Genomic DNA, 20,934 nt, shown 5'->3' on the forward strand with positions numbered 1-20,934 from the left:
TCGGCCCAGCGGCCCCGCTCCATCCGGGCACTGCGGTGCGGGGGCGGTGGGCGCGGCCCCATCCGGGTCCCGGGGATGCTGTCGGGGCGCCGGCGGGGCGGGGCTGCGGGAGACGCGGAGCCTTCGGCGGCCGGAGCGGGACCTGCCGTGCCTGCCCCCCGCGCCCGGAGCCGGCTCCACCACCGCCCCGGCTGCCCTCCCCACCGCAGCTCCCCGGGGCTGCACCACTACTCGGCGTTGGAGGCCGTGCTAGCCCGGGCAGGCCCTGCCCCGCGGCCCCTCCCAGGCCGCGGCCTCGCAGGCAAGTCGCGCCTCCCGAGGGAGCGCTGAGGGTGGGGGGCGCGAGCCCGTCCCGGGCGGGCAACCCGCGGTGCGGTGGGTGTGCGGGCTCACTCTCAGGGTCAGCCCCGACGGGGGCGGGTGGCCTCTGCGGCGGGGTTGACACGGCTGCGGAGGGAATCCCAAGGGGCCGTGTCTGTCCGTGGGTATCTCCTGCTGGCACCTGCGCCTGAGGGGATTAGCGGGCCTGTCCTTTGGGGTTGCTTCTCAGCTTACTCATCACTTGTATTTATTTTCTTTATGGAGACTCACAGCTACACTCACAGGTTGTCAAGTATCAACTTAAGATGCTGTTTTCTCCAGTCAGTACATTTTTATTAAGCAAATTCTGCGGTAGAATTTTTTGACCAAGTGTGTGGTTCTCATAGTGTTGTATTTCCTGTGCTGTCATCACACTGGTCATCGTGGCATTTGTGAGCTGGAGAATGTTCTGCTACTATTCCTGTTTAGATAGAGATGCTTCTTTTCTGAAGCATGAAGACTTACGTTATTGTCAGAGCTCTGCTGTAGTGCAGATATATTGTTACAAGCATATTTCAGAGTGATGGTTATCGTTTCTGTTCAATAAACTAGGAGACGTTATTTATCATCTTCAGTTTGATACATAAAAAAAATTTTGAGAGCAGAATGGGAGAATGCAGTTTCTTATAGAATAAAGTACATATAGTTTTGAAGTATTTGAAGACAATTTAAAGCGTTTTTAAGATGTCAGTACACTTTTATCATAAAAGATCTGACTTTCTCAAAGGTTATTTCCATATGTTTTCACTACAAAGTTTGCTTCATCTTAGTTAAAATAGTAGTTAAATTTAAGAATTTAACTTAAAACTGTGGTTCTATTAAAACTTTGTGCTTTTTCTATTTTTTTTATATGAGCCTGAAACTTGTACTGTCAGACAATTCTTAGGAAAACTGGGAGTGAATTGTAAAAGTCATAGAGAATAACAAAGGTTAACCTGTAAAACTCAGTCATGTTGTGGTACAGCAATATAAAGGTATTGACTTACTGATCAAGATGTGAGTGCTGTATAGGCTGTTTCAGACCAGTCAAAGCCGTATTTTACTTATAGATAATTTAACAGGTGTTTGGAATATATATAAAAAAAAATCCCGTAATGTGTTTTCTCTTTCATTAATAATGATGAGCAACCATGAATTGTAGCTCAGCAATTTTTGTTATGAAGCATCTAGTCTGTGACTATCAAGGCTTTTTGTGGTGTTGTTTGCATTCAAGTAACTCAGAAACTGGAAATGCTTATGGAGTCAAAATACAGTTCATAAATCCTCTGTGAGTGAAGTTCAAGTTCACCACTGCAGGTGAAGAGTAGAGTTATGGTAGAGTGTACATTAGGTGCATGTTTGCCTTTATCCATTTGTGAGGGTGAAGGTTTATGTGTTGTACAGATGTTAAAGGCGAAAATAATCTTGAGGTCTGGGCAGAGGAAAGGGACTGATTAGAGGGAGGGAACAGCTTTGCAAATTTGTAAGGTTGAAATGTGAAATGAGTTAAAAATGGCTGACATGATTTAAATAACTCAACACTGAGTAAGTGCTTTTCCAATAGACCCTGGTGAAGTTTAAATTTCATACTTCTGGTGTGGCTGGTTTGTGGTGAGAACACTGGTTTGCATCAGCTATTGCAGATTTCAAGGGTAATTTTAAAAATATAGATTTATTTGAATTTACAATTTGTGTTGGTTTGAAGCTTCTTTTAACTCTGAGGCAGCAATAAGTACTTTGAGATAAGTCTGTTTTGTATCCTAGATTGCTTATCAGAAGACATTAATGGCTTTATTGAATGTTTCAGAACACTTGTAGATATTTTTAATAGGATAAGTACTGCAGATAATTCGTTCCATTGTGAAATGCTATGTTCCATCTGAGAAGAAGACTTTGAGGGCTGAGTGAAAATGAAGCTTTACAAAAGGTGGAAATTGTACCAGCCTGTGTCTTTGTAGCTCATAGTACAGGGTGTTTCAAAAAGATGGACCCAGTTTCAAAAAAACAGTGATTTCAAATTGCGTCCATCTTTTTGAAACACCCTGTATGTTCCTAAAAAGAACTTAGAGAGCTAAACTTCAAAAAACCTAGAAATAGCTTCAGAAAAGCTAGATGTGTACATTTACAACTATCTTTTAAAATATGGATGTTTGTGTCAGATGCTTGTCGATGCACATACCCCTTTTCAATGCTAAGAGTCTGTACAAAAGTCTACTCCATGCAAAACGAAATAAAAATTATCCATTATTAAGTAAGTTAGGCTTGTTATATGGTGTAATAGAGAAGTACAGCAGGAGAATTTTTTTCTCTGATGATTAGCTCTAAACTTCTTTAATACAATAGAGTTAACATGATACTGCATATTCACACGTAACAATGAAGTAGAAACTGTTTGCCTTTCAGGATGTTACCTTTGGAAATACTGATAATGTGTTACAGTATTTTATAAACAAATCTAGATTTCAGATCAGATAAATATTATTTAAAATTTTGGAAATGTTATAATTACTTCATTTCGGATTTGTTCCCATACTTGGCATAGATAACTTGTATTAGTGACTAAAAAACTAAGCATGTGAGGACAAGTTGCACTCTTCAAGTGAGAATTAAAAACGAAATGGACATATTAGATGGAACCTGTGCAAATGGAAAAATGTAGGAAAAAGCTCTAAAATACTGAAAGCAGTGCTGGTATTTCTTAATATAATCAGCAGAGTGTGGTCATAAATACTTTGTTTAATGAAAGGCATGGTCCTTCCAGGTCAGTTTAAGTCTTGATAATCCATAGGTGACTAGAAGGAGTTTGCCCACTAGCCTTATTTTAATGTAGTAATACTTACTATAGCAAAGTATGAAAGACGCAACAAGAAATTATTCTCAAGATTTCATATATATATATGGACATCTGGTTACTCACACATGATCCTGCATGCTTCCCATTCTTATTTTTGCTTCAAGATAGTGGTGTTTTTCAGTGTTTTCCACGTAATTTTTTTTTCTAATAAATAAACTAAAGGATAGTGACAGTGATTTCAGGATTTTTTTTTTTGTTTGGGTTTTTTATGTTTATTATGAAAGGTTACCTACAATTTAGTAAAACCAACTGATTGAAAAGTTTTGAAATAAAATGCATTTTGACAATAAAACATACTAGTATGCTATTAGTGCATTGCAAATGCCACCATTGTTATTTTCAGTGTATTTGCATGCTTCAGATGACAGTGAAAAAGTCAGCTCAAGCATGATGTGTGTGTAAATTGGTTTGGCAGGAAACATGATTAGAATATTTAAGCACTAAGAAAAATAGCTGGGCACTGGTGCTCTGCATAATACGGGGAAGAAATTTCTTAGCTGTTTTTTGACCGAAACCTGCATTTTAAAACCAGGCATCAGCATGTGGCTTCTATTTTTACAATTTTAGCAGTATATAGAATATAATGGGAGCAGTGCTGACTGTTAATTAATTCTGGATGCAGACAGCACAGTTGTTTGTAAATCAGTATGTTACTTAGCTGAACTGGGGAAGAAAAATCTCTGTCTGGATTAGTGACATGTATTTGTTCTAGCTTATCCTGAGAAATGAAGCAAAATGGCTTTTATCTTCCGTAACCAAAGAAGCACGACAAAAGTTGATATCTGCAATACCTAATAATTGTCAAGTGGATTTCTTGGAAATGTCACTCGTGTGTGCATATTTTAAGATCTGTATACAGTTTGATGGATTAGATTATTTGTGCTTTTTTTGTTTGTTTAAATGGGACCTCTTGGTGCTATTTGGTGTCTTTTTGTTGTTTTGTGAGAACTGAGAAAACGGAATTTATTGTTGGCATATTAATGTTTTGGAGATAGTGGTGATCATGATGAATTTTCTTACCCTGCTGATTTAATTTCAACTACATTTATTTCAGTTTAAATGTTATGGCTTGGATGTTACCATGCTAGATGTTCTACAAGTAAGTGCAGTGTTGTTGCCTACTGCTGAACTCTCTTGCAACTTGAGAGTATATAAAGATCTGAAATCCTGTGAATTTTAATGATGTTTTTTTGTTTGGTTGGTTTTTTGTTTGTTTGTGGTTTTGTTTGTTTGGTTTTTTGTTTGTTTGTTTGCGGGTTTTTGTTTGTTTTGTTTTGTTTTTCTTCGTAACTCCAAATATAAAGCAGTACAGAATTTGTTGTTATGTCTGTGTTATTTCTCGGTGTCTCTCGAAACAGCAGCCTGAGTCTGCAGTAAAGATAATTTTTTTTCTTGAGCTATTGTCAGTTGTTGAAAAGCTGTTGTCTAAGCCTCACTGAAGCCCACCATATTTAACCTCTCGCACAGTCTTCAGACTTAACAGTTTTCAGTATTTCAATGGTTTCTTTTAGCATTGTGTTTCTTCATTTGGTCAATATTACCAGTTCTTCAGCAAAATACAGTAGGGCAAGATCTGAGTTTTGAGCAATTTAGTATGCAACAAAACCTACCCAAGAAAGTGGTGTAATGTGGTAGTGGCAAATGGGCATAGCACCAGCAATGTTTTCTGTGTACCACTTACTGAGGTTAAGTAGTTTTTAAGTTGGCTTGAAGGAAGTAAATTTGTCACCACTGTAACACAGAGATTTTCTTGTTTTCTTGTTTCTTTTCCCCTAATATGTATTGTTGCACATTTATTAAATCTATGAAGTAAAAATTACAACTGTATAGTCAAGATACATTTACTTTATTAAGAAGTGATAAAAGAGTACAGTCATCAGGTTTTCACAATAGTTCTTAATAAACTTCATTATTCTTTTAACAGGCCTCTTGGACGTGTAAACAATGGAAGATGAGGAAAATCAAGCGCCAGACCTAAATGAAAAGCATGTGCCGAACTCTGAAAGTGCTTATGTGTGGCATGTTACTGACATGAATCGACTGCAACGTTTCTTGTGTTTTGGTTCAGAAGGTGGTACTTATTACATCAAGGAGCAGAAGCTGGGCTTTGGAAATGCAGAAGCTTTAATGAGACTGATTGAAGAGGGTAGAGGTTGTGAAGTTGTTCAAGAAATAAAGACATTTAGTCAAGAAGGCAGAGCAGCAAAACAGGAGCCCCTGCTTTTTGCTCTTGCAATTTGCTCACAGTGTTCTGATGCAAAAACGAAACAAGCGGCGTTTAAAGCTGTTCCTGAGGTGTGTTGCGTACCAACCCATCTCTTTACTTTCGTCCAATTTAAAAAAGATCTGAAGGAGGGCATGAAATGTGGCATGTGGGGCCGTGCACTGAGGAAAGCTGTTGCAGATTGGTACAATGGAAAGAATGGCATGGCTCTTGCTTTAGCAGTTACAAAATATAAACAAAGGAGTGGTTGGTCTCATAAAGATCTTCTGAGGTTGTCCCACCTAAAACCTGCCAGTGAAGGTAAAAAGTTTTTATTTACCTGAAAAGACTGTGTTTTAAACCTTTTATATTTACTGTGGAACTATTTTGGAAACGCAGGTACCATTTTAGACCGATGATTTCTTAGTGATAATATACTGTAATTTATACCTTAAAAACCCTGAGTGCTTGTATCAGAAATTGACCTGTTTATCTTCAAGGTACAGAGTTTGTTCCTTCTTTTTCTTCACTTATGTCAAGAGAAAATAATACAGTTCTCTCAGTTTGTTCCTGTTTCATTATTTGGGAAGGTCTGCTGGTTTCAAATATGTTAGGGTCCTCCCTTCTAAGGAGAATATAGTAACTAAAACTACTGCTCTAAGTTGTGTGTGGCTGACCTTTTTTGTAGCTGGTTCACAGGTCTAAGAATGAAACCTGCTACCTCATTTACTTGCTAGAGTGATAAATGCCAGTGTAAACATGGTAATCCTGCTTGGAACATATTTTTTATTTTCAATAGGAATTGCTGTAGTCACTAAATACATTACCAAAGGGTGGAAAGATGTCCAAGAGGCTTATAAAGACAAAGCAGTTTCTGCTGAGACTGAAAAACTCTTAAAGTATCTGGAGGCTGTGGAGAAAGTGAAACGCACAAAAGATGAGTTGGAAGTTACTCATTTAATAGAGGAATATGGTCTAGTTAGAGAGCATCTCCTGACAAACCATCTGAAATCTAAAGAGGTAGGTAAACTTCGTTAGCTTTGTATTCTGTTTAGAGTAACACTTTCCAGAGTCTTAAGTTCAGACTTCCATAAAAAATAGCCCTTATGCTGTTTTCAAAGTTATTTACCCGAGTGGCTAGTTTAAAATAACGAAGGTCTTCATGTGACTTATACATTTATTTTAAAATACACTTAATTAATGTACAGATGTCAGTTCTTGTAGTTTGGAAATATCTTTTTTTTTTTTTCTTCTCTTTTTTTGGTCATAGGTTTGGAAGGCATTGCTGAAGGAGATGTCCATTTCTGTATTGCTGAAAAATTTAGGAAAGCTGACAGCAAATTCAGTGCTTGAACCACAAGGTTCAGAAGTGGCGATAGTGTGTGAAAGACTGAGAAATGAGAAACTGCTAAAAAAGGCAAGAACCTTTTCATAATCAGTGCCAGCCCTTGTGGTTTTTAGTCTCTTCCTAAACTGTATTTCTTCAGGCAACCTCTTTAGAAAATAAAAGGGAAGTTCTTTGGAGGAAATGTGTACTTAACCTTTTAAAAAACTGTAGTGCAGAATACTTGCACCTTTATTTTAAAACTTGTATTTATCGGTTCTCATTTGATTCCCCCTTCCCTGCCATTTCTGACACTTTTATACAAATTAAGTATATTGACAGCTAGGATCTTTTCTTAAATTAGGGCTGTGGTGAGCTTTGCCTCTTGGGTTCATCCATTGCTTCCAAGTCTTGTAGTTTAGAATCAGTAATAACAGCTTAAAAATTGAGTGGAAGTCACTTGTCTAGGATCCTAGGAAATGAATGAAGAAACTAGCATAGCAGCTGAGAGGGAATAGAAGACAGAATAAGGAGACTTTCTCCTTTCAGATTGCTTTACTATCCATCCAAGTAGTAAGAAAATAAGATGGGGAAAAAAGGGTTCCCCAAAGACAGAACAAAATTCTCACGAATTTAATGGGAGAAAGAGAAGACCAGTGGCTTTTTCTAGTAGTTTTGTGAGTTGAGGAGATTAAAATCAGGACACTTAACTTCTTCAAGACCATACTTGAGTTGAGAACAACAAAAAATAAATACAAAACTAATTTAAAGTTTGTTCTTATCCTAACTCAACTCCATTCCCCTCATCCAGACAGGGACTTTGTTTCACTGTAAGCCTGTGATAGAAGATAACACTGGACAATCAGAGATGTGAAATTTCTCCAAAATTCTGGTGATGGCCTAAGATAACATTTGGAATTCATTAGAAGATGCTGGAAAGGGAACAAAGTCCCTTACCAGTAACTGATAAGTATCAGTTAATGCAATAGCTGTGTGAAGACTGCATGAACTCTTCAAATTTAATCAACTTAAAGGAACAATATATTAAACCAGGGATTTTTGTAGTAGGATCTTAGATTTAGTTTCCTACTTGTGTGTTTTTTTCTTTGTTTGTTTGTTTGTTTCTTCGTAAGGAGTTCAGATTTTCAATAACTTACTGTTGATTTCTTTTGCCTTTAGGGTAGAATACATCCATTCCATATTTTGGTTGCATTAGAAACCTACAAAGCTGGACACGGAAGCAGAGGGAAGCTTTGGTGGCGTCCCGATGAAGACATTTTAGAAGCTTTAGATGCCTCGTTTTACAAAACTTTCAAGGTAATGTAGTTCTTCAGTTTTTTACGCTTTGTAAGAATTCTTTGTTTTCTGAAAGCTTGTAAAATGATATGGAGAAATTTGTTGAGTGGATACCAATTTTGAAACTTTATGACAAAAATCTTAGGAATTAGGATTTTATTAAACAAAGAATCAAAACTTCATGGTATTTTCAGCTTTCAGCAACATTATTGTCCTAATGTTACCCCAGAAAGAATTAAAAAAAAAAAGCCCCACTTCTAGGGTTGAAAGCAGAAGGAGGAACAAGAAATGAATATATTAATTACGTGTACTTATTTTCTTTTGTTTGCCTTTTTCCTTCTAGACAGTTGAACCAACAGGGAAACGCTTCATACTTGCAGTTGATGTCAGTGCATCGATGACGCAAAAAGTTTTGGGCAGTGTGCTCAAGGCTAGCACGGTTGCAGCAGTGATGTGTATGGTGAGGCATTTGATTTCTTTTACTTATAACTATTTGCAGCTTGAGCTGCCCTTTTGATAAGAAAAGCTCTGAAGCTGGTTAGAAGATGTGACTTGTGCCTCACTGATGGACCAGATGCTTAAAGCTACTGGCAACCAAATTCAGAAAGATCAATTTGAAGATGTTGGTTTCCAGTATAAATTGAAGTGGTCAAGGCTGCTTTTTCACTTCTCTTAGCTGAAAATATATTTGAATTTTTTTCAGAAGCATTCGTAGAATAATACAGGTTGGATTGAGAAATTTTGGAATAACTGTTGTGTACATTTGAGTTATCAATACAGCCTTTGTATCACAATTGCTGTTCCCTCAATTTGATATTCTAAAGCTTCTTTTGTATTTGTGTTATAGAGAAGTCAGACTTCTGTGTGTAAAAACACTTAGTGTTTATGTCAGAGCGGAGAGCAGAAATATGGAAGTATCTCTACTTAGAGTAATAAGAGCATTTCTTTAGCTCTGATTTTTGTAATGTTTATTTGTAGTAATATTACAGAATATTAAAAAGTGTAGAGTGAAGCGTTAGTGCATAGAAGGAGCCATGTTGACTTAAATACAAAAGGATATGTCGTCGTGGTTTTGGTATGGAATGCCTTGATTCAGACGTTAAAAATTCTGAATACTACAACTAAATTATTTTTTTCTTCCTTTCTCAGGTTGTAGCACGTACTGAGAAGGATTCCCATATTGTTGCCTTTTCACATGAAATGGTCCCTTGCCCAGTGACAGCTGATATGACGTTACCTCAAGTATTAGTGAAAATGTATGAAGTATGTAAAAAAAAAAAAAAAAAAAAGCTAACATCAGGGTTTAGAAGTCTCAGCAGTTGCATTGTCTTTTCTTTGTGACCAATTCTACTACTGTGTTTAGTTCGTATCTGTATAGTAAAACACTGGATTTTTTTTTTCTCCCTTTTATTTAAAGAAAGTCAAACAAATGTCATTATTTCAACTGCTGGATATTGAACATTGCAGTTTAGGTTGGCAGCGTTGGGTCACAATGACTTAGTTTGAAAAGAGTATTTAAAAAACAGACAAACAAAACCCTGAACAAAACTGAAATGAAATGAATAAGTGACCTGTTGTTTAACAAAGAAGCCTCTGTGTGTGATAAGACACAAAGCTTATGTAAAAAGTCATTTTTTCACGGTTCCATGTATATGTATTTTTTTCTTTTAAGATTCCAATGGGTACTACCGATTGTTCCCTTCCAATGATATGGGCTCAAAAAACTCAGACAGCTGCTGATGTCTTCATTGTATTTACTGATAATGAGACCTTTGCTGGAAATACTCATCCTGCAACAGCTCTTAGAGATTACAGAGAGGTAAATACACTTCTGACTGTTTATAATTTATGAATACAGTACAAAAAAATTGCCAGTTCTAAAAATGGTTTAGAGACTGAACTAGTTGTGGCTTTTTTCACTAAACAATTATGTATTGTTAAAAACTGATATTCTACAATTAGGCAGAATTAGTGCACATGTTGCACTAACTGCGCGTATTTAAAACCACTGAATTGCTAAAAGGATTTGTAATTATCCTACACTGCTCGATGTACTGCAACACCAATAAAAATTTGTTTAGCAATCAGGGAATATATGAATTACTGCATTCTGTGTATAATTGATTGAATAAGTTTTTTGTAGGAAGTTCTTACGGAGTGAAATTCGGCTCATATAATTAAATTTAATATCTGCAGTAGATACCACAAAATTTACATGAAGTAATGAACATAAGTCTTTAGGGAAACTGTCAACAGGATGAGGTGGTGAGGTGAGATTATCTTGTGAAGAAAGCTCATTGTGCTTTAAAGGGGCTACTCCAAGCTTTGTAATCTTGAAATGGAATTAGGAAAAAAACCTTATCCAAGCACATTGCTATTAGGAACTCCTATTTAATCAGCAACCAATCCTTTATGCTTTCAGGGAACTGTTTTTTTGAACTCCAAAAAATGCTTTTTTGCAAGCTTGTATGTGTAGACATTAAACTTCATGCCCACCAAGCTGAAATGAATACCAAAAATGTTTAACTTGCCCACTGTGTTTTTGTTTTCTTAGTTGCGTTTAGCTCTCATTTCTAAATTTGTGCTTTAAACAAAGAGTTCCGTACTCTGGCCTTCATGCTGCTTGCTTTGCTTTACTTTACAGGTTACTAACCTGCAAATTCAACTCAATTAGCAGAATTGTTCAGGCCACAGCTGTTGTATTTATTTTGAAGTCCTTGCCTTAGACAAAAGCACACTATTTAACTCCTGTTAAGTGATTTGATGATTATTATTATTGAAAGTTTTTTCTCAGAGTGAACTGCAGAATAGCAAATGTGATGTTTACATTTTAAATAATCTCTGAATCTTAGTCTTGCAGGAGAACTGTACTAATATACTTCATTGTAATTATTTTTATTTATTGAAATGTACCAACTGCAGTTTCAGTAAAACATGAACAGGTAGTCTGCACTTCTGCTTAAGGCCTGTCTAGTTTCTATCAATATGCCTGTGCAGCTAGTGGTTTATGCAAGCAAGATAGCAATATCTCTGTCATGTTAAAGTTACTGTATATGTGTGTTCTGATTTTTGTTTTTGTTCTTCTTTCCCCTAGAAAATGGGTATTCCTGCTAAATTGATTGTTTGTGGAATGACCTCAAATGGTTTTACGATCGCAGATCCAGATGACAGAGGCATGTTGGATATATGTGGCTTTGATACAGGAGCTTTGGATGTTATTCGAAACTTCACTTTGGGTTTGATTTAATTTTCCAGGCATCTTGCTCCTCCCAGTGGGTCCATTGCTGGCAACAGACTTCACCCTGGGAACTCGCAGCCAAATGTACTGTATTAGAATATGGCACATTATACACATATCAGAATGTTAACTTTTTGTGAAGGGAAAACAAGAAAAACAGATAAGGAATCTCTTTTCTCTTTTTTCCTGTTGCACACAACTTAAAATAACAGTGGGAAGTTTGCTAAAAGTAGCTACAGGGTTGGCTTTCATTTATAATAGATAATAAATACTGAGAGATTTTTAATTTTTCCCCCCACCATTGTTGTGGAATGCTTGTTTGCAAGAATAAATTGATGGGTTATTCTTAGGATAGAGCAGGGAAAAAAAGTGGGTTTAGTATTTTTAATAATGTTGGTTTAACAGCAGCTTTGTTGAGAGGAAATTTTCTTTGGACTTCTTAAAGTCTTTATATTTTTAATTACTAAGGTTCAACAGTTTCCATTGTTACACTTCAAATCTACAAAAGAAGTATTTTCTGGCACACGTGAGACCATGTGACTGTGATACAGTATAAAAGTTGGTGAAATTTTATACTGATAAAACTGAAAGTGGAAGAGCTCATGCTGATCTTTTTCTGTCTAGATTATGGTCTAGGTTTTCAGGCGTAAAGTGTAATTAATGCTCTTTAGATAAATTGAGGGGCAGTTTCAATGCAGTTTCAGAAGCACTATTTTAGAACTAATATGCTTTACCGGAAGTTGTAAAAAATGGTTTTAGTAGAAAAAGATCTTGGAAATGCCTAGGAAGCTGCACTGAGTCCACATTATAACTTCAGGAAGCGTCAGCACACTTTCAGTGAGAAAAATCAACAAGTGCATGTGTCTTGGGTGGCTTTTGAAAGCTGAACAGTAACAACCAGAAACGAATAGCTACATTTTTTTCAAAACAATGTATTCAGTAATACAGAAACAATCTTCCTAACAGGAGAGTGTTTCATTTTTTAGAACCTTTTTGTAGATAAACGCTACTTCTGTTTTCTTAAATTAATTCAAGCTAACATTTTTTCAAAACTACCTCTGGTTTATAGTGACCAATTCTTAAAAACTTCTATTAAATGTACAGTTGCTTCCTTCATGTTCTCAAAATCTTGTTTAGGAAGTGATTGAAACTGGATTTTTTTTTTCAGTCTAATAGTAGGAGTGTGAATAAATAAGGATAAAGCTAGCAAATATCACTTTGGAACAGGAATTGATCACAATTCATGTGTATATGTATTTAATTCTGTGTGTGTGTTTTTTATATATGTGTGCATGGGGGGAAGTTAAAAGATCTCTTTAGTAGATCACAATCTTAGAAGATGAAAAAGGGTTTTTAGTGATGCTTTTACAACTTCCCCTAAGACAAATGTATGTCAGCCTCTTTTATGCTAATTCTGGCTGATGAATTTGATGGCAATGAATTTGATGTTAATTTGAAAATAATCATTATTTATAAAAATAACCCAGTTGTGGTAAATGATATGTAAGACCATATTTTTCTGCCTAAAACCCAAGCTTTTAAATGTGAAATTCAAGTTCATGTTATACTTTTGATACTACGCTTTTCATTACGCCTCTAACGTATCGATTATCATTTCAAAGCTTGCATTCTGTAGGTTGGATATCTCTTTTGGTGCTAAAACTTGAGGTTACGTGTTATTGACAGTATTCTGCTACATACTTTAATGAACACATGAAGACAGTGAGGGAAGCTTTTTCTGACATTAAAATCATGGCTTAAAGAACTGATGGTAGGACAGTTACCTTTCAGTGGACACAAATGTAGTTACTCCTGAATTATCACTGCTCCTATGATTCAGCTCTGATAGGATCCTTGGAGAATATGGGATTGCCACCAGCTTGCCAGGTGACATCTAGAAAAAACAAGTGTTCCTACAACAGCTGAGACATAGCACTTTGAGTTGGAAAAAGATAATTACCTATTTTATGAAAAAATTCTTACCACTTTTAGTCTCCTTTCTAAATAAACCCCATGAATATGGGGAGTAACCTCTTTTACTCAATATATTTCAAGTAAATGCACTGATGTTTTGGAGTTGGTTTTGGTGGTTACGTGTTTTTAATTGCACAGTAGTCAAAACATCTGACTAGGTGTTTCTTCTAAGCTAGCAGTGTTGAAAATGACTGATAGATAAGTATCTTTTACAAGTACTTTTTCTTATTTGGAGTAGTATTTGTGAAGTAATAGAAATATTTTGGACTAAAAATAAAATAAAAACTTAAGTATTTCAAGTAACTTTATGCAGCTAATTGCATAAATTTACTGCAAGTAAAAGATTAGACTAGTTACTAACAGGTTGAATGAGTGGTTTTAGTAGTGTTGCATCTTTGAAAGCAGGCCAGTTTAAAATTCAGTTCCTCGAATTAGGGTGTAAGTGAAGGTGAACTTTTCAGTAGAACTTAGAGAAGATGTAGCTCCCTGTATCTATTGACACTGGATGGCTGTGCACCATGTTAAAGGTAGTTGTCCATGCTGGAGGATGTAATATGCTCCTAAACATTTGCCATATCTCTGTGCTAAAAAGATCTTGTTAGAAATAGAATATTCTAAGTGGTTTGGTTATCTGCTGTAAAACTTGCACCCATGAGATCAGCTTGACATCTGCTCCTTTAAGATTTTCACAGAGAGGGGAAGCTGAAGTTAATGCAGAGAGCTGAAACTTTGTAGTGTTGTGACCTTTGTTTCTCCTGTTTTCAGTTTGCTTTTGTTATTATCTCACAGTAAGGGCCTTAGAATAATGATGCTGCATATTCCTTTTCCATAGGCTGGATCTTTCATCTGCCCACATAGTGAATTTTAGGGGACAGCATAACTAATTTGCCATAACACAAATTTGTCCTGATTTTAGTCTTTAGTTACTAAGCTGATAGTTTCCAATTTGATAACTGGACATGTAAAGTGGCAATAATTACTGTAATGTTAAAAAAAAAAAAAAACAGTAAGTGAGCTAAGGCAGAGTTGCTAAGCTTAAGCATTAGTTCAGTATACAATGAATGACCTCCCCTTTCACCAAAGAGGAGACATGGACTTTTTCAAATTAATAGTGTTGTTTGCATTGGAGGAACACTTCACAGTATCACAGTATGTTTGGGATTGGAAGGGACCTCAAAAGATCATCTAGTCCAATCCCCCACTTTGACTAACAAAATAAAAATGGGGCTATAATTGTGCACTGCAGTGTACCAGTAAAAATGGAACAGGGACAAGTTAGTTAAGTTTATTCACAACATTAATTAAAAAAAAAAAGGTCTAAACGCAGAGTGCAGCTGCAGACTGGGTTAATGCAGGTTTCCTGATGTCTGACAGAATTAATAGGCTTTCAGTTGGGCTGCCCTGTGACCCCCTCCCAATTCTTAAGTAGTAGACTATTAGGTCTAAGATTACAATGTTCAGGCACTTTAGCATCAGAAAGAACAAAAGGATGTAATGGTTGGAAGCACAGGGGAGGTAAAACATTCTTGTGTAATGAAGGACCATAAGGGATGAAGGTTAAGGTCAAGTTTCTTCATGGAACGGATACGATCAAGAATGTGAAGAGGGCAGAAGGCACTCAAGATTTCTTAAAAATCACGCAATACATACATCAGCACTGTGTAATAAATTGGATAGACAGTAATAATTTTGCTGAGAAATAGAGTTTTGTGTCAGGAGTTTAAGACCTGTAGCAAAGAGGAGGAGAATTTGGGCTTCTCGTAGAATTAGGTGACAGACAAAATACAGGGGCTTACCTACTTTCCTTTGTGTTTAAAAAAGTGAAGTCTAAAAGTAGGTGTGAATCTGAAGTCCGCAGGGCTGGTCTAAGTGCCCACTATGTGGAGGCCACTAAAAGCTGGCGCTAAAATATCTTGCTGCTTAAAATCCCTCTTAAAACTGTTTGTTAAACATAAATCATTAGGGCGGTTGTGTTGTTCTTTTTTGTTGTTGTTTAGTTGGGGCCCATAAATGGGCATGGCTTTAAAAGGCTGTTCGATGAACTATATATTCTTGGCTTAAAAAGTACACCAGCAATTTTGGAAATGTGTTTTAATAATGGCTCTGTCTGTAAAAACACTAAGGAAATCTCTGCAAAATGCTGTTCTGCTCAACCACATACCTAACTGAAAGCCACCGTACCAGAAGCATTAGAATTGCTTCCGTTTATTTTGTTTCTTGTCTTACCGGTTTGCTTTGCCCTTCCCTCTCTCTGTTAATATTAGCTTTTTTTCTCCTTTCTCAGCTCCTTGTCACCTTAAACCTGTACTTGAATCTCTTTTCACGTACAAGCTCTCATCCATTCCTTTTTTTTTTCCTCCCTCTGTTCTTCATTGAGTGTGCTGGCTTAGCTAAATAACCGATATGTGAACTGATGTAATAGTATTTATCTTAATTTTAAAAAATGGATAAATTGTTACATTTCTTTGATTATATGAATATCTTACAAAACATTTAGTTTGCTGTATCTATCAGATCTTTGGTAAAACTTTGTGTAAAGATCAGTGACAAAAGTATTGCTTCTTTAAAAAAATCCAACATCTGCCTGTGAGTGGCTTTATTTTTATAAAATAACTGCTTAAAATTGGCTTTTCAAATTTAAAGCTTCTTTCTAGAGTTAGTTCAGGGGGTTGGAGCTTTCCATACTGTTGAATATTATCTAGCTACTGTAATATGCAGAAGTAGGGAAACATTTAAATTAATATTCTGGATAAACAAGCAGTTTCTTTGAAGTATTGATTAGACAAATGTTCAAAGAATAGGATGTAGAAGTAAGCCTAAGCAAAGAATCATTTGTCTTGCTTGCGCTTTTAATCTTTTTTGTAAGCATTTCATTGGTTTTGAGGTTTATTTTGTTATTTGCAATGTTTCACAGTGGACAAATATGCTGTAAGTAAGCTGTTTGTAATGACTATTACTGCAATGGTAGAAACTTCATCTTGCCATGATACAGTGTCGTGTACAACATTGCTGAGTAAGAGTTATGGGGAAGGGTAAAACACTAGGACAGTGGATTATGTATGTGCTACTTTGAGAGCTAAAATTTAAGCTTAGCTAATTTCAGCAGAAGGTGTGGTATCTTTTAATATGTGTGCTTACATTTGGATTTATAATTTTGATACTGTAAATCGTGGTTTCTTTAGGTATTTCTGCATTCTGAATTTAAGTTTTAATATATAGATTTGCATATATATGTGGTATGTTGAGAACTTTTATAAATGCTTCATTAACAAATAATGAACATAGAAAGCTGTTTTCCTAATGTTACCAGCTTCTTAGAGCTAAGCACAACTAGTTAAAAATGTCTTTTCTATTACATTCGCCTATAAAAGTGCAGTTCTACTCTTTAAACGGAATTCTGTATAAAGCAGCAGCAGATGGGTGTGCTCAGAGCTCTGTCTGCTTAGTTAAATAACTTGATCTCTTATTTCCAGCTTCACCCACTCCTTAGGAGCGTGGTGTTTAAGCTGGATGAGCAGGTACATCTTAAGTGTAAGTACAGAATCTTTTAGTGGATAATTTTTAACATTCACATCCCAGGGCAAGCATTATTGTAAGATAAACAGCTTCGTCCTGGAGACAACACTAAGTAAAATGTATGGAAAATTTTACTGAATATTTTTGAGTCCCCCTTTATTTTTTTTTCCGAGAGTAGAACCACACTTTAACCACCATATCATGTTTAAATAACTTAAACATGACATGGCTTTGTGCCATCCAGTAATGAAGGCACTGTCTTGCTGCTACTTTCTATGAAATGATACGAAACTAATGAGAAACTATTTGGATGGGGAGCCTTAATATGATTAAAAATAAACAATTAACCCTTTGAGTGCCTTAAGACATAACTTCTTTTATAATCGGGCACTCACTTGGACCTGCAGGCATACAACATCTTTTCTCAACTATTGGAATAGAATATTGCCTTAAGTGACAGTGCCCTGGGATTTCTGAAACTTAGAACTCAAAGGGTTATTTTACACTACTGTTTTGGGACTTTTTTTTTTTTTTTAACAGGGAACAAAATTAAAAGGTCTTTGAAAAATTTCTTTGCATACTATTATTATTTTTACATGATGGATTTACCAGCTTTCAGGTGTAAGACTATTGTTAATCTGAGAAAACATAACTGGCCTAAGAATTCTACACAGAGAAAAAAATACCTGGTTACCACTGTATCTGCAAAATAAATTGTTTTGTTAAGTATAAATTTAGTGAGAGATGCACATTTGTGTGTGTTTACGTTGATGAGCGTGTCCTTTTAAATGAAATTTTAATAAGGCAGTGATGGAACTAGCATAATACAGTAAACCGCAATAATAAAAATATAACAAGGTCAGTGTGTTGAACTCATTACACATGCTAAAGATGCACAGTGCAGGAAACTATACTAAAGACTTTCTACAAATGATGTGGTTTAAACTTATTTCAAACCCACATCACAAAAAAGCAGCTGTCAAATGTAAATGATACTCTTACAGCCCTTGTTATCTGGAATTGAATGGGATGCGTTTTTCCTTGAGGGGAAAAAAGCTGAGGTGCATGCCGTGCTGAAAGCAATGGAAATAACAGAAATCTTATTCACAAGAAGTGAGTAAAAATAGATTGACTAATGTTTCTGTTCTAAACTGTGCACCTTTAGTAGTATAATGGTCCCTTTTACTGAAGAATGTGATATAATTTTCTACTTGCATATGAACTTTCATGAAATAACCAAGAGTCTTGACATTGCCTGTTCTGGCTTTGGGTGTACATTGTACTGAAACTATTGAATTTTAGACATTTCTTTTAGACATTTAACTGCAAGTTAAAATTACTAGTAAACTGCATTCTGACTGTAGAATTTAAGTACTAAATAAACTCTATGCATATTAGACCCATTCTACTTGATTTTAAGTTTCAAAACAGTGTTGATCATAACGTAGTTTGTAGCTGCACAGTTCAGTGCCAGCGACCTGTCCGGCTTCCCTACAAGGATATTCCTGAGTGACACGGTACAGACTGACACTTCGTAGTGCAGAGTAAAGACAAAAGCAATCACCTGCCCCCCTCAAGTGGTGAAAATCTTCATTGCCTTTTCCATAGCAACCAGACATCCAATTTGATAGCTACGTGATCACAGTGAAATGGAAGAGAGGCAGACATACATACATACAGCACTATCACCACAAACTTGTTTTGCTTCATACTCTCTTCAAGATTACTACTTGAGATTCAGATAAGAACTACACTTAAAGGCACCATTTAATTGAACTAACAATTTATTGTAACAGAAAAGCAAACTGATTTGCAACAAAAAAAACCTGACAAGATTTTGCTTGTACAGTCAGTACTTCTCCAAAGCATAGTAACAGGATGTAACAGCAATAAAATGACTTCACTGTCTCATGCTCAGAACCCCCAGAGTTACAAGTTTTTTTTGTGGTAAAATGTAGGCAAGGACCCAAAGTAATTTCCTGAATCCCTGGAGTCGGTGTCAGTGCATCATCTACGATTCAGAAATCCATGGCTTGAAGTTGTTGAGTCCAACTGACACGGTAAATCTTTGATCTTTTAACTTGTCTGAAATTCTGTTCATACAAAGGAAGACCAGGCTGAGCTAGATGGCTGTTTGGGATTTTCCTTTCACTTGACATTGATGAACTAAGGGAAGCAGTTTGCCTTCCTCATGGAGCCTTTTAGTATCTGTAGCACCTCCAACAAAAGTCCCATTGACAAAAACTCTGGGGACCTATGAAGATAATGAAGACTGCATTAGTTACTTCTGGGGAAAAAAAATAAAATCTAAGCAAGTACATATGGACTCTACTATCCACACTAGAGTTATGTTCTTATATATGCATATATGTTCTTCTACATGCATACTTAATAGTACTGTACAACTCCTAAGCTTCCACAATATTTATGAAGATGGGAAACTGCCTTTAATTTAGGAGCTTGTGTCCCAAGTTTGCTTCATCTCAAAAAAAAAAAAAAAAAAAAAAAAAAAGACCTTGATATGGTCACAATCCATGAGGAACACGTGTAATCTAAGTTCCTACTTCACTTGTCACATGCAAGAAAATATACTTACTGTTCTGCCACCAGTCATCTGTTCAAGAATATCTTGGAACTGACTTCCATTTGCGTTAATGTCCAGTTCTACAGCTGTATAATTTACATTCATGTCCTCAAAAAGTTTTTTTGCCATGTTGCAGTAGGGGCATGTTGTTTTAGAGAAAATCACCACACAGTTGTCTGAAATAATTTCCTGTATGTTCAAAAGAACACTCAAGTCAGTGGGCCTTGTTTTTAAGTCTGTGTTTTAGCAGTATCAAACAGTCACGAAAACAGACACAGAAGTTAAAAATCTGATATTATGGTAACAAATACAGGAAAATTACTCTCTGTAAAAGGCTTTCTGGGGTATTCTTAACAGGGACAACTGAAGGGTTCCCAGCCATGCTGCAGCAACAGCTGCTTACTTCTGAAGCATCTTCCAAAACACTGTACTTTATTCTCAGTTTTTTAAGGTAAAGTGAAGAGCTGGTTTGGCCTCTAAATTCTCCCAAATTCTAATCTAGAGCCACAAGAATCTTAAGGCAAGGGATGAGCTGCCTTTCTTTAAAAGAAGCATAACAGTGACTTCCATCAAGGTATCTGTCAAAAAGATATCATGATCTGTGGGGGGGTGCCAAACATACCCACCTCACATTAGCTCTGAAGACCTCTATGGTGGCCCAGCAGCTCTTTCAGGGATGTGTCCCATACTTTCACAGCAGAATAAACATTGCTTCCCACCTGCCTACCCAGAAAGTCAGGCTCTCGACTGCAACATGCAGAGCTATACACAGAATTTGTTTTTATAAATCATAGGGGCTTTTAAGTACCTCTGGCTTCTAGAAATAATGAAAATAAGTAAGAATTGCATAAATAATGTTACCTGTATTTGATTTGCAGCAGTGTCATTAGACAATCCTACAGTAGACACACTATTCCCCATTCTAAAACTAAAAAGAAATTAAGGTCAGATATTCTAGTTTTCAAACAAATGACACATTTTATAGTTCACAAATTATATGTTAGCTTCGTACTGTTTTGTTTATACATTAAATGCAGCACCACAGGTGCAGCACCTACAGCCGTGCTGGTTCTCACACGCCTGTAAATAAAGCTGAAAATACCGACTGTAATCAGAAAGGCTGCCTTTATAAGAGGAATACTTCACTCTTCCCAAGGACAACGCAGTTGCCAGTGTGTACCCAGCCTCACCCCCGGCTCTCGCAGGCGGGACCACGCGCGCTCCCACCACAGCAGCGGCTCCCGCTGCTCCCGCTGCCCTGCGCCGCCGCCTGCCAGCCGGGCCGCCCCCCAGCCCCGAGCGGTCCCAGCACCTGCCGTTCCGCTCCCTGCACGGCCGCTGCTCCCAGGAGGTGCGTCCGAAGGGCCCGCAGGCCGCCCGCAGGCCCCTGCCGCTCGGCCACACGTCCCGCCAGAGCGCTCCCAGACAGCGCCGCAGCCCCACCGCCCCGCGCAGCGCCCCCTGCAGGGCCATGGCCGCCAAGAGGAAGGGGCGGGGCTTCTCCGCAGTCCTCACGGCGGTCCGAACGCGCTAGCAGGTCCTCCCGTAGCTCCTCCCAAGGGGAGCGCGGGGCTGCCCGCCACGCTGCCGGTGTCCTGAGGCAGCC

General features: G+C 37.2%; 2 protein-coding genes across 4 annotated transcripts; one reads left to right on the forward strand and one right to left on the reverse strand.

Moving 5' to 3' along the window:
- Window positions 1-50: 50 nt before the first annotated feature.
- Window positions 51-18,141, forward strand: RO60 (Ro60, Y RNA binding protein). Of its 2 annotated transcripts, XM_071810282.1 has the most exons (10): window positions 51-301; window positions 5,118-5,717; window positions 6,196-6,416; window positions 6,667-6,813; window positions 7,900-8,037; window positions 8,360-8,476; window positions 9,166-9,279; window positions 9,689-9,835; window positions 11,111-11,189; window positions 11,272-18,141. In XM_071810282.1, the coding sequence occupies exons 2-10, from the start codon at window positions 5,138-5,140 to the stop codon at window positions 11,382-11,384; spliced, it is 1,656 nt and encodes a 551-aa protein (XP_071666383.1). In that variant the 5' UTR covers window positions 51-301; window positions 5,118-5,137; the 3' UTR covers window positions 11,385-18,141. The 2 variants fall into 2 exon arrangements, with proteins under 2 accessions (XP_071666383.1, XP_071666384.1); XM_071810283.1 differs by lacking the exons at window positions 11,111-11,189; window positions 11,272-18,141 and having other exon boundaries at window positions 9,166-9,272.
- Window positions 18,142-18,510: 369 nt separating this feature from the next.
- GLRX2 (glutaredoxin 2) lies at window positions 18,511-20,816 on the reverse strand. Of its 2 annotated transcripts, none has more exons than XM_065842068.2 (4): window positions 20,641-20,816; window positions 20,190-20,256; window positions 19,341-19,517; window positions 18,511-18,998 (listed from the first exon to the last, which is right to left on the reverse strand). In XM_065842068.2, the coding sequence occupies exons 1-4, from the start codon at window positions 20,799-20,801 to the stop codon at window positions 18,867-18,869; spliced, it is 537 nt and encodes a 178-aa protein (XP_065698140.1). In that variant the 5' UTR covers window positions 20,802-20,816; the 3' UTR covers window positions 18,511-18,866. The 2 variants fall into 2 exon arrangements, with proteins under 2 accessions (XP_065698140.1, XP_065698141.1); XM_065842069.2 differs by having other exon boundaries at window positions 20,645-20,812.
- Between the last annotated feature and the right edge of the window lie 118 nt (window positions 20,817-20,934).

Source organism: Patagioenas fasciata, chromosome 6 (genome assembly GCF_037038585.1).
Source record: "Patagioenas fasciata isolate bPatFas1 chromosome 6, bPatFas1.hap1, whole genome shotgun sequence".
NCBI classification, from domain to species: domain Eukaryota; kingdom Metazoa; phylum Chordata; class Aves; order Columbiformes; family Columbidae; genus Patagioenas; species Patagioenas fasciata.